General features: G+C 42.4%; 1 protein-coding gene across 1 annotated transcript; it reads left to right on the forward strand.

Annotated features, from left to right (window-relative positions):
- Positions 1-6588: 6588 nt before the first annotated feature.
- Positions 6589-8256, forward strand: LOC109759017 (22.3 kDa class VI heat shock protein). The gene is made up of 2 exons (XM_020317859.4): positions 6589-6961; positions 7726-8256. Exons 1-2 carry the CDS (start codon positions 6655-6657, stop codon positions 7977-7979), a joined length of 561 nt encoding a protein of 186 aa, XP_020173448.1. The 5' UTR covers positions 6589-6654; the 3' UTR covers positions 7980-8256.
- The last annotated feature ends 6661 nt before the right edge of the window (positions 8257-14917 follow it).

Below are 14917 nucleotides of genomic sequence, written 5' to 3' on the forward strand. Positions count from 1 at the left end.
ATGAAGCGTGAAGACTTTTGTTTTCGTAGTTTCATTTTCTCTTTCTTGAGTCATAGGAAACTCCTACTGTTAAAGGGGGTCGAGGAAAAACTAAGGAAAAGTTTCCAGGTGATGCTCATCTCAAAATCCTACACCTATCAATCCTTTCGAGTCAAGCCATTGGAAATCTCATACAGTTCAGTCAATTTTCAGTGACAGAGATGAAGATCTTCTGGTCTCTAAGGAATTAGTTCTGATTGAAGAGTTAGGAATTCGCCAGTGTGGATTGCCTACAAGTGAGGAACATGATAGCCTTGAGGAATTTGAGCCTCAAATTTCCAACTGTTGCTGTGCTACGCGCCAGCTGTCCCAAAATATCTACCCACCTAACGGTCATATCATTGAAGGGCATTTATGTCTTATCATGTCGGGCTGCTCCCTAGGCTATAAATAGCCGCCCCCTTCAACCACTAGTTGGTTGGCTGCTCCGAGAGAAACTGACACTTGTCATTGTGAGCATCCCATCCTCCGAGGACTTTGAGTGAAAATCATCAAGTGAGGAAAACCCAAACCCAAACACCTACAAACCCAAAGTGATTGAGCATCACTGAAGAAATTGTTCCTGTGTGGATCCGACGCTTGTTACCTTTCAAGACTGTGCATCTTCCAGACGGTTAGGCGTCATGGTCTAGAGCATCCAAGAGGAAATTGTGGATCGCTGAGTGACCGAGTTTGTGAAGGTTTGGAAGTCACCTGAAGACTTACCACGAGTGAATGGGCGAGGTATGTGTGACCTTAGCTCAAGGAGAATACGGTGAGGACTATGTGTCCTCGGGTTTAAATACCTAGCCGCTCCAACCAGATGTACAACTGTCACAGCAGTTGGAGCTGGTCTACCAAATCACTGTCTTCACCGAGCTAACTGGTTTTATTTCCTCAACCCTTCCATTTCCTCATTACTGTGTTGTGCACCTGATCATTTCTGTTTGAAAACTTTGACTGAAGACTTTCTCAATTTCCTCAGTTCAATTTCTTCAGTCAGTTTGTCTTCAGCCTGCTTATCCTGTGTTACGCTTTCTGTACTCTGTGTTTGCTTTCATTTCATCATGATGTCTATGCGTCTGTTCTGTTATGTATGCATCTGAGTACTTATTCCGCTGCTAGTAGTTCTTTGCTTAGGAATTTCCTCACCTTGGAATTCCTCAGTGAAGAATTCATAAAAATCGCCTATTCACCCCCCCTCTAGTCGACTTAACGCACTTTCAGGGGTGCTACTTTTGGTGACGTACACAAGCATGGCGACATCAAAAGCGCGGATTAAGTAGAGAGGGGGTAAGGTTGCTCAACCTCAAAGAGTAAGTTCAGGTTACATGGATTAATCTATTAAGGCCTTTGGCGTCGGCTCTAGCCCATAAACGTGCCTCCTTTTATAGGTCATTGGAGAGCTGAGTAGAGGAGGGGTCCATGGGAAAGTTTGACGTTACAGTGCTTCCAGATAGTCCACATTGTTAGAATGGTCAGAGAGTTAATACCCTTATGCGGGCTAGCCAGTGCCATGGATGTTGTTGTGGACCACAAGTCAAAGAATCATGTCACACCGTCTGAAGAGGGGCGGGCAAGCGGCACCCGGCCATCGTGTCATGCCCAGCGATGCGAGAGAAGACACAGCCACGAGCAAGGGGTGTAGGATCTCGCTCTCCTAGTTCTAAAGTTTGCAAACCGGGTCATGGGGAGATTATGGTGCGCCCATGATGGCTACCTAGCAATGGTTAAGGGAGGCTAGCCAAAGGAAAATCTTCGCATCCGTCGGCGGCCAACTTTTCCAAATTAGCTACGAGTAGGGGGTAGTGGTCGCTCCACGGAACAACGCCATGTAGCAAGAGAATGTGGTGAAGGATTAGCCGGTCTTTAACCATGTTTCAAATCTGTAGCGTGTACCTATACCAAAAGGGCATGTGGGTCGTCAATTCCGGCTCATGGGGGCAACAATGACATGAACCATGGTTCGACCAACACGCCCCTAAACGGTTGTTTGGTTACTCACATGAACTTTTGGCTATTTGCATCTCTGATCCAGTTGAGTCTGTTTGAGGGTATGCAGATTTTTGGATCATGTTCTGCTTATTGTTCGGTAGCCTGCATTGCACCAATGATGTGCTCACCCCTTTTCAAATGTGGTGGGCTTACCACCACACTACACAACAACTGAGCAGAAATAAAGCATCTAAATACACAGCAAATGAACAACTAGCTTAATACGAGGAGTTTAAAGCCAACAGGGGGCATCCCCCCATTCCCTTGCACAAACTCGGGGTGGTGTTCCCTAACCAAAATACACAGTTTAGGCACCAACGAACGACAATTTTAACACCACCAACAACATGACTAGAGACTAGAATCAAATGGCCCTTGGCAGACGAACTTCTGGCATCTGTATATGGCAATGGTGGAGGTCCTTGCATCGTATATCTACACTATGAACCCAAGGTTGGAGAGTTTTAACATGAAGAGGTCGCGGGGGACGATTTTGTGCTTGCGACAGAAGTAGTCCCGCCCTCTGCCTAGCACGGTCTAGTCCCGGAACCTCTCCACCCGCACCTAGTAGTGGCACATCTTGTTCGACAGCTTGACCATGCGAGGGAGAGGGATCTAGATCCATCTCTTGATCAACGACAGGAATGGCTTGGGGATGTCAAGCATGGCCGGAAAACCATGTCTAGGAAGGTCCAAACACGATGAAATTTAATGGAAAATAATAGACCCTAGAAGCTTCGGGAGGAGACCAGAAGGTGCACATAGGTCCTACAAGTCCAGGGGCATGGCCTACCCCCTCACCGCACCATCCAGGCTTGTGGGTACCCTACTGCTCCATTTGACCTAATTCCTGGCCTATAAATTCCCAATATTCCTGAAACCCTAAAGGAAAAAAGATGAGAGAATTGTATCGCCACTGCAATCCTCTGTTGCGAAGGGGTCCCATCTGAGCCCTGTTCCGGAGCTCTGCCGGAGGGAAAAACAATTGGGGTGGCCACCTTCATCAACCAATTGTTGTCTCAATGATTATGTGTGAGTAGTTCCTTCAGGATCTACGGGTCCATAGTAGTACCTAGATGGCTTCCTCTCTCTCTCTCTCTCTCTCTCTCTCTCTCTCTCTCTCTCTTTTGGATATTCAATACAATGATTTCCTCTTAGATCAATCCGATGTAATTCTTGTGGTGTGTTTGTTGGGATCCGATGATTTGTGAATTTGTGATCAGATTCTTCATTAAATATGACTAAATCATGTGAAGTTTCTTTGTTGTATGATTGAGTAGCTATGTGTGCTTTTCGAGTTATTTGTCTTCTTTGGCCAAGATAGATGGGTAATTCTTCAGAGGGAGTGGTGCATAGTAGTGGGTTCAACCTCACGGTGATGTTGCATAGTGACAAAAAGGGGGAAATGCATGTGATGTGTTCTTCATACTAAGGATAAAACGATGTGAATGGGTCTTATTGCTAGTTTTCTTTCTGTCTAAATCATGTCATCTTGCTTACCGCATTACTTCGTTTCTTGCAAACTTAATACTTTGAGATGCATGCTAGATAGCGGTCTTGGGGTCGAGTAATAGTAGTAGATGCAGTTGGATTAATGATCTACTTGTCACGGACGTGGTTCCCATATGAGATTATGCCATGAATGATCGTAGTTATGAATGTTTCTTATTTGTCAAATGCTCAATAGTAATTTGTTTACCATGCCATTATCTACTTTCGAGAGAGAATACACTAGTGAACCTATGGCCCCCGAGTCCATTCTCTATTATTATTTCTGTTGCTCTATTGCTCACTTTATTATTTTGTCATTTTCCATATCACTATCTATCACTATTTCTATTAACCTTGCAATTGGGGATTGACAACCCCCCTAGCCAAGTTGGGTGCAAGCATTTATTTTGTTTGTGCGCAGGTGCTGCTTATCTTGTTAGCTTGTAGACTCCTACTGGTTTGATAAACCATGGTTCTTAACTGAGTGAAATATTTTCTGCTACTATGCTACATCACCCTTGCTCTTCGATGAAAACCCAACAACTAGTACGAGAGTAGTAGGAGCCTGGGTGTAGCGGTTGAGGAGATGGAGTCGTCGATTTTCGACAAGGGTGTGGCGAGGCGGCCGGGGTGGTGGAGCGGCCGCGGAGGCAAGAGATAAAACAGATGCAGAGAAAGATGGGAAGATGGGCGCGCATGGTTTGTGAGGGGTTTTGGGTGGGCTGGGGGTATCAGAGTCCTACATGACTGATGTTTGGACTCCCGCGAAGCCCCCGATACAGGCCGCGTTGGATGGCTAAACGCGTCCGGACCGTGCCGTCCAGACGTTTGCGGACGGTCTGAGGGCCTGCTTTCAAGATGCCCTGACATCTCCAATGCTAACTCACAAACCGGACACCACATCCATCCATGGATAGTGGGGACTAGTCCACGGACATGGAAGCGGGAGGCAGCCACCGAAAGCTAGCCACATACATAACTTTTTAAAGTCTGCATACATCTGCACACTCAATATAGCCACATATCTTGTTCCAGTTTAGCTAAAAATGTTCAAATGTAGCAGTAGTTCCAATTTAAATATTACACTCCAACAATGTTGTCCCCTTTACCCGCCCACAAATGTTCAATTAGATCTTCTTTTAGTTGCTGATGAGTTGCTCGAGGACAAATTTGTTGACGCATTTGAACAAACTCATCAAATGTGGTCGGATTCTGGTCTTAAATTTTGATAGGATCATCCATGTTCTCAAATTCATGACCTTTTGCAACATGCTCACCCTCATCCTCGACGATCGTGTTGTGTCTGATCACACAACATGTCATCACCTCCCACAAGGTCTCTGGATCCCATTGTTTAGCAGGTCCACGAACAACTACAAGCCGTGCATGCCAAAGCCAAAGATCATGCGATGCAACTGCTTCAAGAATGATAGTGGGCTTCTTAACATGACCCTTATATTGCCCTTGTAGAGGTTTTGGGTAGTTCTTCCATCTCCAATGCATGCTGCAAGAGATCCGAGAAACCTGGTCACCATCTTGCTTCCGACGTTGCCAAGATCCTCTCAGTGTCTGCCACCGTTGGTTCTCTTAGGTACTGATGTCCAAATATCGAGACCAAGACAGTAGCAAATCTTACCATGGCATCTCCGGATGTGCCCTCAGACATCCATAGGTATTTGTCGCACGAATCAACGGCCATGCCATATGCAAGCATCCGCGGTGCGGCTGTGCACTTCTGTTAACCAGAGAACCCAATCCTTCCCACGGCATCTTTCTTCAAGATGAAGTAGTCATCAAAGGAATGAATGCCATGGTGGAGACGATTGAAGTCATTTTTTGAACCCGAAAGTGGCGGTAAAAAAATTCAGCGAATAGAGAATCCAAGGCAAAATAGCCGTCCATCGGCATCAAATGGACGCGCCCACTGTTGTGATTGAGCACTCGATGACCCTTGATCGATCCCTTCAAATTGAGAATATGATTTTTCCGCACGACTCATCAAGTGAATTGCCATAGCATATAGATTTTTGAATTATTTGAACACATTTTTAATACATGAACCATTTCTGAAAAAATATGTGAACAAAGTTTGAAATCACAAAAATTCGCTTAAAAAGACAACCAACATTTAGAATTCCAAAATGTTGGCGAAAATTTGTGTCATTTTTAAAAAACAACTGTAATTTTTTTAAACATGAAATTTTAAAAATTGCAAAAATTTTAAACATTTTATTTTTTAAACAAGAAAAAAAGTAAACATGAAATTTTAAATTCTGATATTTTTGGAAATTATCGACCAAAAATTGAAAATTGGAGCATTTTTTAAAATTCCAATTTTAAGTAAAATCTAACATTTTATTAAAAAGCAAGCAATTTTTTAAATCCTGAAAATTTATAGATATAGTGTTTTTAAACTGTGAATTTTTTGTCATGTTCAAACAATTTTAAAATATTTGAACATTTTTCTTAAAATGGAACAATGCCCATTCATTTTCCAAAAACACATTTTTTTAAATTTGAAAGAAGGGAACAATTTTTGAAGACTTGAAGATTTTGGAAAATTTGAATTTATTAAAAAGAATAAAAGTAAAAGTAAAATTAACCAAAATTTAAAAAGAAACTGAAAAAAAGGAAAGAAAAGGAAAAGGACCACAATATCCTGCGAACGTTTGCTGTGAGGTTTTAGTATTTGCAAACGTTTTAGACAATTGTGTTTGGGGAATCACACTCACTTTATTTCTCTATAGAAAGTTGTAAAGGAATTACATTTGGGTCATGTGGGTTTATAAATGATATATGACGGCGTTGTGGCAAAAAATAATCTACCCATACCGGCATCCGCGGCCCATTAGCCCGCCAAGTCCGCCGCGCGCAATGCAAAGAAAGATCCAGGCGAAGAAAAAGGCGGGAATCACACAGCAGATCGAAGCAGAGCCAGCCAACCCCAAGCGGAATCGCCTCCCACGCTTTGCTTTCCGCAAAGGCCAATCGACTCCACCACCACCACCGTCCCCGGCCGCTCCCCATGCCCCACCGCCAACTCCACCACCACCGTACGTCCCCCGTACTATATAACGCGAGCACCCTCGTCCAGACCCCCTCAGTCCCCTGCCCTGCCTGCCTTCGATCCCCACCAGCCAGCCAGCGCCGATGCCGCGGCGAGCGATCGAGGTCCGGGCCGACGGCGCCGCGCCCAAGTGGTGCATGTCGCTGCTGGAGAACACCTTCACGGCGTTCCTCAAGTCCCCCGGCGCCGACGCCGACGCCAAGGCCGTGTTCGCGGAGGGCTCCCTGTTCAGCCCCTACCTGTTCGGCAAGTTCTTCGACCCGGCCGACGCGTTCCCCATGTGGGAGTTCGAGTCGGACGTGCTGCTCGCCGCGCTCCGCCGCGGCGCCCGGACCACCGTCGACTGGGCCGAGAACGACTGCGAGTACCGCCTCAGAGCCGACATACCAGGTACGTGCCCCAATCCCCAGCTCGCTCGATGGATGATTGATTTCAGTACCACATAAAAGATGCTAGTTCAGGCTTCACAATACAAGATCGGCCGTGTTCGACTATAGTTGCAGGTGACTTAACTTGAGTAACAAAAGTACAGTAGCACATATGATCAGATTTTCGTTCAAGCTTCAAACTGAAACCTCCGTCCCAAGTGACAGAAGTACCATAGTTTTAGCATAGATTCGCCGTAGTAGGAATGCATGCATGATGTGGCCTCTCTCTGTACCAAGTTCAGTGCAGCGTTCTCTGTACCAAGCTGCGTCGATTCTCTAGGAATATATCGATGAGCAGATGTCTAGATGAACCAGGATAGTAAGTTACCGTGCTCCTCTGCCACACGACTTGTGTAGGAATCCAACACCTTTGCATTTCGCCACATATATTAAAGATGTTCTTACAAGATTGCAACTTGCTAGCTAGCTATCCATCTAGAGGGGTGTGCTCGTGCGTGCTTTCCCCGTTGCTACCCCTTTGCTTTTGCCGCAGCAGCACTATGGTCATGGTCACGTGCAGCCTTCTGTCGCCGTCGCTTTTCTTGGCAAATTATTCGTTGCGTCTGCGTGTGGCGCCCCTTGCGGAAAAGCGAGCGGAAGATTGTGCCACACGATTGCCAAAACCAACAAAGCCAAGCACACTTGCACCGTTATCATATCGTATTGTACATATGGTACTTGTGCAGTATCTAGCACTAAGTTTGCTATCTTTGACATGATCATCAGGTGGAAGGAAGTGCGAGGTGGAGGTGAGCGGCGACGGCGCAAAGGTGGTGGACGTGAGCGGGCTGTGGCGGGCGCCGCCGGGGGACGGCCGGGACTGGCGCGCCGGCCGGTGGTGGGAGCACGGCTTCGTGCGGCGCGTGGAGCTGCCTGAGGACGCCGACGGGGGCAGGGTGGAGGCCTACTTCGACGACGGCGCGGGGTCGCTGGAGATCAAGGTCCCCAAGAGGAGCAGCGACGCGCACCAGCAAGCCTGAGAGAATCGGAACATCTCGACGCTCGCAACTGGATTGGATCAGACTAACCGGATGCATTTGCCGGTGAAAGTGAATTATTCTCCTTCTGATGTGATGATGAGCAGTTGATGGCGACTGAAAAGACCGCGTAATCTCGGTAGAAATTCGGAAAGATATGGCTGAGACGAAAAGGAGCAAAGATTACCCATCTATTGCATGATGATGATGTTACAAGTCTGATGTAATATGTTCTTCAGTTAAATGGCTAATTAACCAGCAGTGTGTTGCAAGCACGAAAGCGTCGCCGTCAGTTTCGGTCGTCGACCGGATGGGCTGCGGCATCGATATGGTTCTAGATTAGAGGAATATATGGGCAATGCGCGACTTTTGAAAGGTTGATTCTCTCATTTCTTTCGGCACGATGCATCTCCATCAGCCGTCAGTCATCGCCCCTAGCCCCTTTATCCCCAGTCGGCACATGAGTATCAGAGCTGTGACGAAAGCTGGGGTTGGCTCTTTGAGATCCTCAGGTGATTATTCTGCTGAGAAGCACGTTGGCCAGATGATATTCGATGGTTTCGGGCGACGATTTGCTTTAGATTTGTTGTAAAATAATGCCCTGTTTTGTATAAATATACTCACAAGACCGGTGCATCACAATTTTTGACAAGAAAAATTATAACTCAGGTCCCTCAACTATCGCAAAGTCCAAATTTGGTCCCTCGACTATAATAATAGGGGGATTAGTTGCATGGAAAAATGTTTGCAAAAGAAGATAATGTGATGGTTTATGCATTAAGGATATTCATACACAAAATATTTATCTAGCCAAGAAATTTGCAGTTAAGGTACTTCTTTCTGTCACACACAAGAACATTATGGATGATTCACTATTTGGTCTCATCGTTTTGGGAATACGATACAAAAGGTTGATGCCAGATCACTAGTAGAAAACAGGGCTTTGGTCACAGGGCAATATTCACATTAGTCCCGGTTCAGTCACGAACCGGGACTAATGTGAGCATTGGTCCCGGTTCGTGCGGCTAAGGCATTAGTCCCGGTTCACCTGAGCCCTTTAGTCCCGGTTTGAGACACGAACCGGGACTAAAGGGTGCGATGCCCATTAGTACCGGTTCGTGGCACCAACAGGTACTAAAGGTTAGACCTTTAGTCCCGGTTCGAGCCACCAACCGGTACTAATGGGGTTTGAGGCATTAGTATCGGTTCATGGCACGAACCGGTACTAAAGGGCCCATTTTCAAACTCTACCCCCCCCCCCCCCCCCCCGCGCACGTGGATCGCCTTTTCAGTTTTGTAAAAAGCAAAAGAAAATGATAAAAACTTCAAAAATTAAAATCCTTCCAGATGTAGTTATGTTGCTACATGTACTAGTTAGGAAATTTTAAAAACATAAATTTGGACATGTTTTGCAAAAAGTGTAGGGAAAATGTAAACGGCTATAACTTTTGCATACGGTGTCAGAAAAAAGTATAATATATCAAAATGTTCAGCACGAAAATCCGCATCCGATTTTGACCGCCTACGGCCTGTTTGCAAATTTTTAGAATCCTCAAATTCTAAAAGGAAAAAAGTTATGCTCAAATTTCAGTTTTTTTTTGTATTTTTGTTAAATCTGGTCAAACTACTTATTCAAGAAGTATTAGTGTTACCAAATAATTATTCAAGAATATTAGTGTTACTAAATAATTATTTCAGTTTTTTGAATTTTGGTCAAATCTGGTCAAACTGTGGTCAAACTGTGATCAAACTAATTATTCAAGAATATTAGTGTTACTAAATAATTATTTCAGTTTTTTTGAATTTTGGTCAAATCTGGTCAAACTGTGGTCAAACTATGGTCAAACTACTTATTCAAGAAATATTAGTGTTACTAAATAATTATTTCAGTTTTTTTGAATTTTGGTCAAATCTGGTCAAACTGTGGTCAAACAATGGTCAAACTAATTATTCAAGAAATATTAGTGTTACTAAATAATTATTTTAGTTTTTTGAATTTTGGTCAAACTACTTATTGAAGAAATATTAGTGTTACTAAATAATTATTGTTTTTTAAAACAATAGTTTCAAACTCAAACAGTGAAATGTGTGACTTCATGCTCAAGCTAAATTCCTGAGGGTTAATAGGATTGACATCTTAATATTGTCAGGAAAACAACAAGTGCAGACTTGGAAACGAGGGAGAATAGAACCCGGAAGTTAAGCGTGCTCAGGCTGGAGTAGTGAGAGGATGGGTGACCGTCCGGGAAGTTAGATGATTTGGAATGATGAGGGGTGATTAGAGATTAGAGGTTAAATTGAGTAGTGATGAGGGGTGGAGATTAGAGGTTAAAATAATTAAGAAATTTGAAAATATAAAAAATTCAAAAAAAAACTTAAAAAAATCATAAAATTTTCTTTAGTCCCGGTTTGCCCCTACAGGGGGTCCTGTTCATCCAACCCTCCACGGACAAAAGGCCTTTTTTCTACTAGTGAATCCTGGCTTACTATGTACCCCCTCTGTAATATAATATAAGACCTTTAAGATCACTAAAGTAGTGATCTAAAAGGTCTTACATTAGTTTACAGAGATAATACCTCTCTGCACGCGTTCATGTGACTATGTAACAAGAGTGTAGTTGGAGTAGTTATCATCACGGCCGGTGTTTGGTACACGGCGGGGTTGCTAATTAAAATCATGATGTCCTGTTTGTCGTGAATTAGGTGGTTGTTTTCTTACTTAAAGGTCAATTGATTAATTTGATATCCCTAGTTCTTCCTAGTAGAATCATACTTCTAGTTTACCCTTTTCCATACTTTTAGTATCATCTCTTCCAGGTCAAACTCAGCTAACTAGCAAAATCACACACAAATATACAACCGTTAGTCTAGGTTGTTGGTAATTTCAGTTTCAGTTTGACACATAAGTCAACTATGATGTTAGCCATCTGATCTGATCTTGACTCATCATGAATCTCAAATTCAGACATCTGATGGCTCAGTGTGTCGACTTAGGCATAAGAATACCTCAGATGACTTTGATTTAGAAACATGGTTTCAGTTTTCAGTTATCCAAGGAAACCATTTGCATTGATTTGAAATTCAATCAAAGTTTGCCAAATCTGATTAAAATATGAAATTGTTAATGGGAACACAAAATAAATATTGCCGCTGTTCGTAAATACATGAATTCCACATAGCATGCAGTCAAATTTTCTACCTTTGCCTACTTAACATGTAAGGACAGACCCATTGTTAGATGCTCCCACATTAGGTGGGGTCTGGGGTAGGATTACACAAGGCAAGCCTTACTCCTGTGCAGTGCAATGCAGAGAGGCTGCATCAAAACCAGGACCTCTTGGCTCAAGTGGGGAGTACTTTACCACTGCGCCAGAAAAATATTCCTCACAAATCTAATATTTTTCTACTAAAATACTGGCACAAACATTAAGAGCATTGTCTAAAATGCTATCTATTTATGAACGGAGTAATGCAAGTACGAAGGTAGAAGTGCTATTTACAATCTTTTTCAAAATATAACTACAATTGTAATGTGGATGCATCTAAATACATGTACAGAATACACGTTTATATTTTGGTTTCATACTTCATATGAAAATATATTTGGTGCTGTAATTAGTAAAACATGAATCTTCAGCTTACCTCCTAGTATTGAGTCATTATATGTGGTAAGCATCACAAATGTACTGACACTAGACAATTTCTCTATTCATGCACCATGACATCTACATAACGTTAGATACCAATTAGGTCCACAGAAACTGGAGAGATATCGGTATTTTAAAGCTTTGTTACATCGATCAGATTAATCCAGTGCTATGCACATTATTTAGTAGAAACAAAGAAATGGTGGAATCGTAATTGCAACTACAACTCTGTTACCTTTGGATGAGACCGTATGTAAGTATCAAGAGCTTCACGAGCTTCAAATATGACATGAACAAGATTCAATGTAACATCAATGAGCCTTTTTTTTTTGCCTCTAGTGGCTCCATTTCCAGTTTGTTTTGGCACATCTCGAGTTTTATAGCAGTAATTTTGCCCACAACACAGTTAGTGTGACCGCTGCCTCCCTTGCTGGAAGATAGCCCGCGGATCTGCTTTTGAGCGCAAAATGGCTGTATGGATAATTTTTCCATCGATTATGTACTTGCATAGCTCATCTAACAGATTATTTGTGTGTTTGGCTAGCAGCCTAGTCGTAACCAAGAAAATTTTCTGCAAAACAAGAACATGGAAGAGAAACTCAGTTCAATTTTTAAACAAAACCAAAATTTCAGAAGTTAGCTTAAATTGTCCTCTGTTAACTAAAATTAAAAAGGCCATAGAACTTGGACCTGCACATAGACAGTGTAACACACAGAACTGCAGTCTGTGATGACCTATATCATCAGTGGTTTGAGACATGTGCCAATTTGTTATGCTGCAAAACAAGTAATTTGTGCAAGGATGGATACGGAACAAACCATTTCACCAACCAAGACAACTTTGGCACGTCGCACTGCATTACACACGACTAGCTGGCGTGATGATGTAACCCCAAGACATGCCTTTTCCATTCCGATTTATGAAGTGGAGGAAAGATCGGACACTATCACTTTCCAAGATTGGCACCAGGTCGGGTAATCTCATATATCATACTCCCTCCGTTCCAAAATAGATGACTCAACTTTGTACTAGAACTCCCTCCGTTTCAAAATAAATGACTCAACTTTGTACTAACTCTAGTACAAAGTTGAGTCATCTATTTTGGAACGGAGGGAGTAGAACTCATCATTTATGCTCTAGATTGATCCGTTCACAAATAAGGATGAAAGGAAATCAGTTAGTAACAGAAATGTTGCAACAGACAATTTAAATACTCAAAGAATCTGCAGGTCAAACAAAGAACCTGCGGAGTACGGTCTGGGATGATTATATTGGTTGATCTGGACTTAGCAAGTATAGCCCCTGTTTTTTAAACTACTGTTAGAGAGAATGCCACCATCAAGAGCTGTGAGACCATGGAAAGGAAACCATCTAGTAGAAAAACATTATGAAGGTGGTTAGTTACTGCACCTCCTTGACTGATCTGATATGAGCAGCAACGTCAGCATCACACGGAGGACAGAGTAGTCGATGTTGCCTCCTTTTTGTTCACTGTCTCCATTGGTGCAGATCTGGCCTGTACTATCAGTTCCCCTGTTTGTTCCAAGCCAAGTTTATATCTTGTTAGCTTGTACATTTTGTAGATAATTTGTGCTAGGAAATACAAAGCTAGAATGCTGGACTCTACAAAGAAAACTAGTACTTCACATAAACATGGCATTTCATCAGTTTGCAAAAATTATAAGATGGTATACTTTTATGTGTTGTGCTCTCCGTTCTTTCTGTTTCTAGGCTGAACGCGAGCACATCGTCGCTATATAACTTGACTGAAGCATAACACAGCCATAGAAAACGTGAGATGAACAACCAAAATCATCCTTAAGTGAGGCATAAACCTATCATTTCCATCAGACATCAGTTCTCTATTCATCAATGACTAGTCCCTCAATGCCATAGGAGCAGAACGAAAGAACTGAAATTGCAAGAATACAACAGGCTTCCGACCACAGGCCAATAGTGGAAATTCGAAATATAGTACTCCCTCCGTTAAGAAATATGAGAGTGTTTAGATCACTAAAGAGTGATCTTATATTTCTTTACGGAGGGAGTACTAACTTTGTACTAAACCAGCGTCAATTAATATGGATCGAAGGGAGTAGTAACTTCTACAAACATTATTTCTTTATAACAGTTAAAGAAAAGTACATTTTTCGTCCCACAACTCTTGGTAGAGTCTAGATTTGGTCCCTCAACTCCGAAACCGGACAACTTGCACCCGGAACTACAAAAACCGGACAAGGTTCGTCCCTGGACACCATTTTAACCGGTTTTGGTGCTGACTTTTGCCGGTTTTGACCGTGTTTTGACTCAAATTCGTGTACTTTCTTCAAATCCGTTTATTTTATTCAGGTCTGCATACCATTTTCAAGTTCAAGTACTTTTTTTTTCAAATCCGCGTACTTTCTATAAAAGTACATGAATTTGAAAAAGTACACGGATTTGAAAGCAGTACACGAACATGAAAAAAGTACGCGGATTTGAGAAAAATACGTGAACTAGAAAAAAGTATGCGAATTTGGAAAATTATGTGAACTTGAAAAAGTACGTGGATTTGAAAATAGTGCGGATTTCGAAAAGGTATGTGAATTTGAAATTTTTACGCGAACATGGAAAAGTACAGATATTTGGAAAAAGTACATGAATTTCAAAAGATCCACAGATTTGAAAGATATACACTTATTTAAGTAGCACCGTTCAAAATCGGGGTGAGCCAGCACCAAAACCGCTCAAAACCGAGACCAGGGACGAATCTTGTCCGGTTTCAGCAGTTGGGGGTGCAAGTTGTCCGGTTTCGAAGATGAGGGACCAAATCTAGACTCCATCAAAAGTTGAGGGACGAAAAGTATACTTATCTCTAACAGTTACTATGTATTTCGAAAATTAAAGGAATAGAAGTCGAAATTCGAAATGTAAGTAGTAATTGCCAAAATATATATTTCTTTGTGTCAGTTCATACCTTATTTCGAATTTTAATTAGTACTATTCCTTTTACTGGCGGCTTGTAGATGAAAGCCGGTGGTATCCCTATTTATTTTGAGAACCATGTAGGCTGAAAACCTTTCGCTTGAATAAACAGGGTAAATGCAACTGTGAGGCCAATAGATTATTAAATTTATGCAGCACTGCACGTGGAATAATAAAACAAGCAGCAAGCATGAATACATTATTCTTCATATTTTCCACTTCGATAGTTCAGAGGTGTGTTTTACTGATTCCATAACTGGCTGGATACATTATGCTAGAACGGAATATACATGCTAGTCTTTTGTGATTCAAACAAGCCAAATTTGTGG

The sequence above is a fragment of the Aegilops tauschii genome, chromosome 1 (assembly GCF_002575655.3).
Source record: "Aegilops tauschii subsp. strangulata cultivar AL8/78 chromosome 1, Aet v6.0, whole genome shotgun sequence".
Lineage (NCBI taxonomy): Eukaryota > Viridiplantae > Streptophyta > Magnoliopsida > Poales > Poaceae > Aegilops > Aegilops tauschii.

What these genes read in the sequence shown, in the direction of transcription:
- LOC109759017 (XM_020317859.4), top strand. Translation starts at nt 6,655, where the DNA reads ATGCCGCGGCGAGCGATCGAGGTCCGGGCCGACGGCGCCGCGCCCAAG. An exon ending in CCTCAGAGCCGACATACCAG is followed by an intron (nt 6,962 to 7,725) that starts GTACGTGCCCCA and finishes CATGATCATCAG; the next exon opens with GTGGAAGGAAGTGCGAGGTG.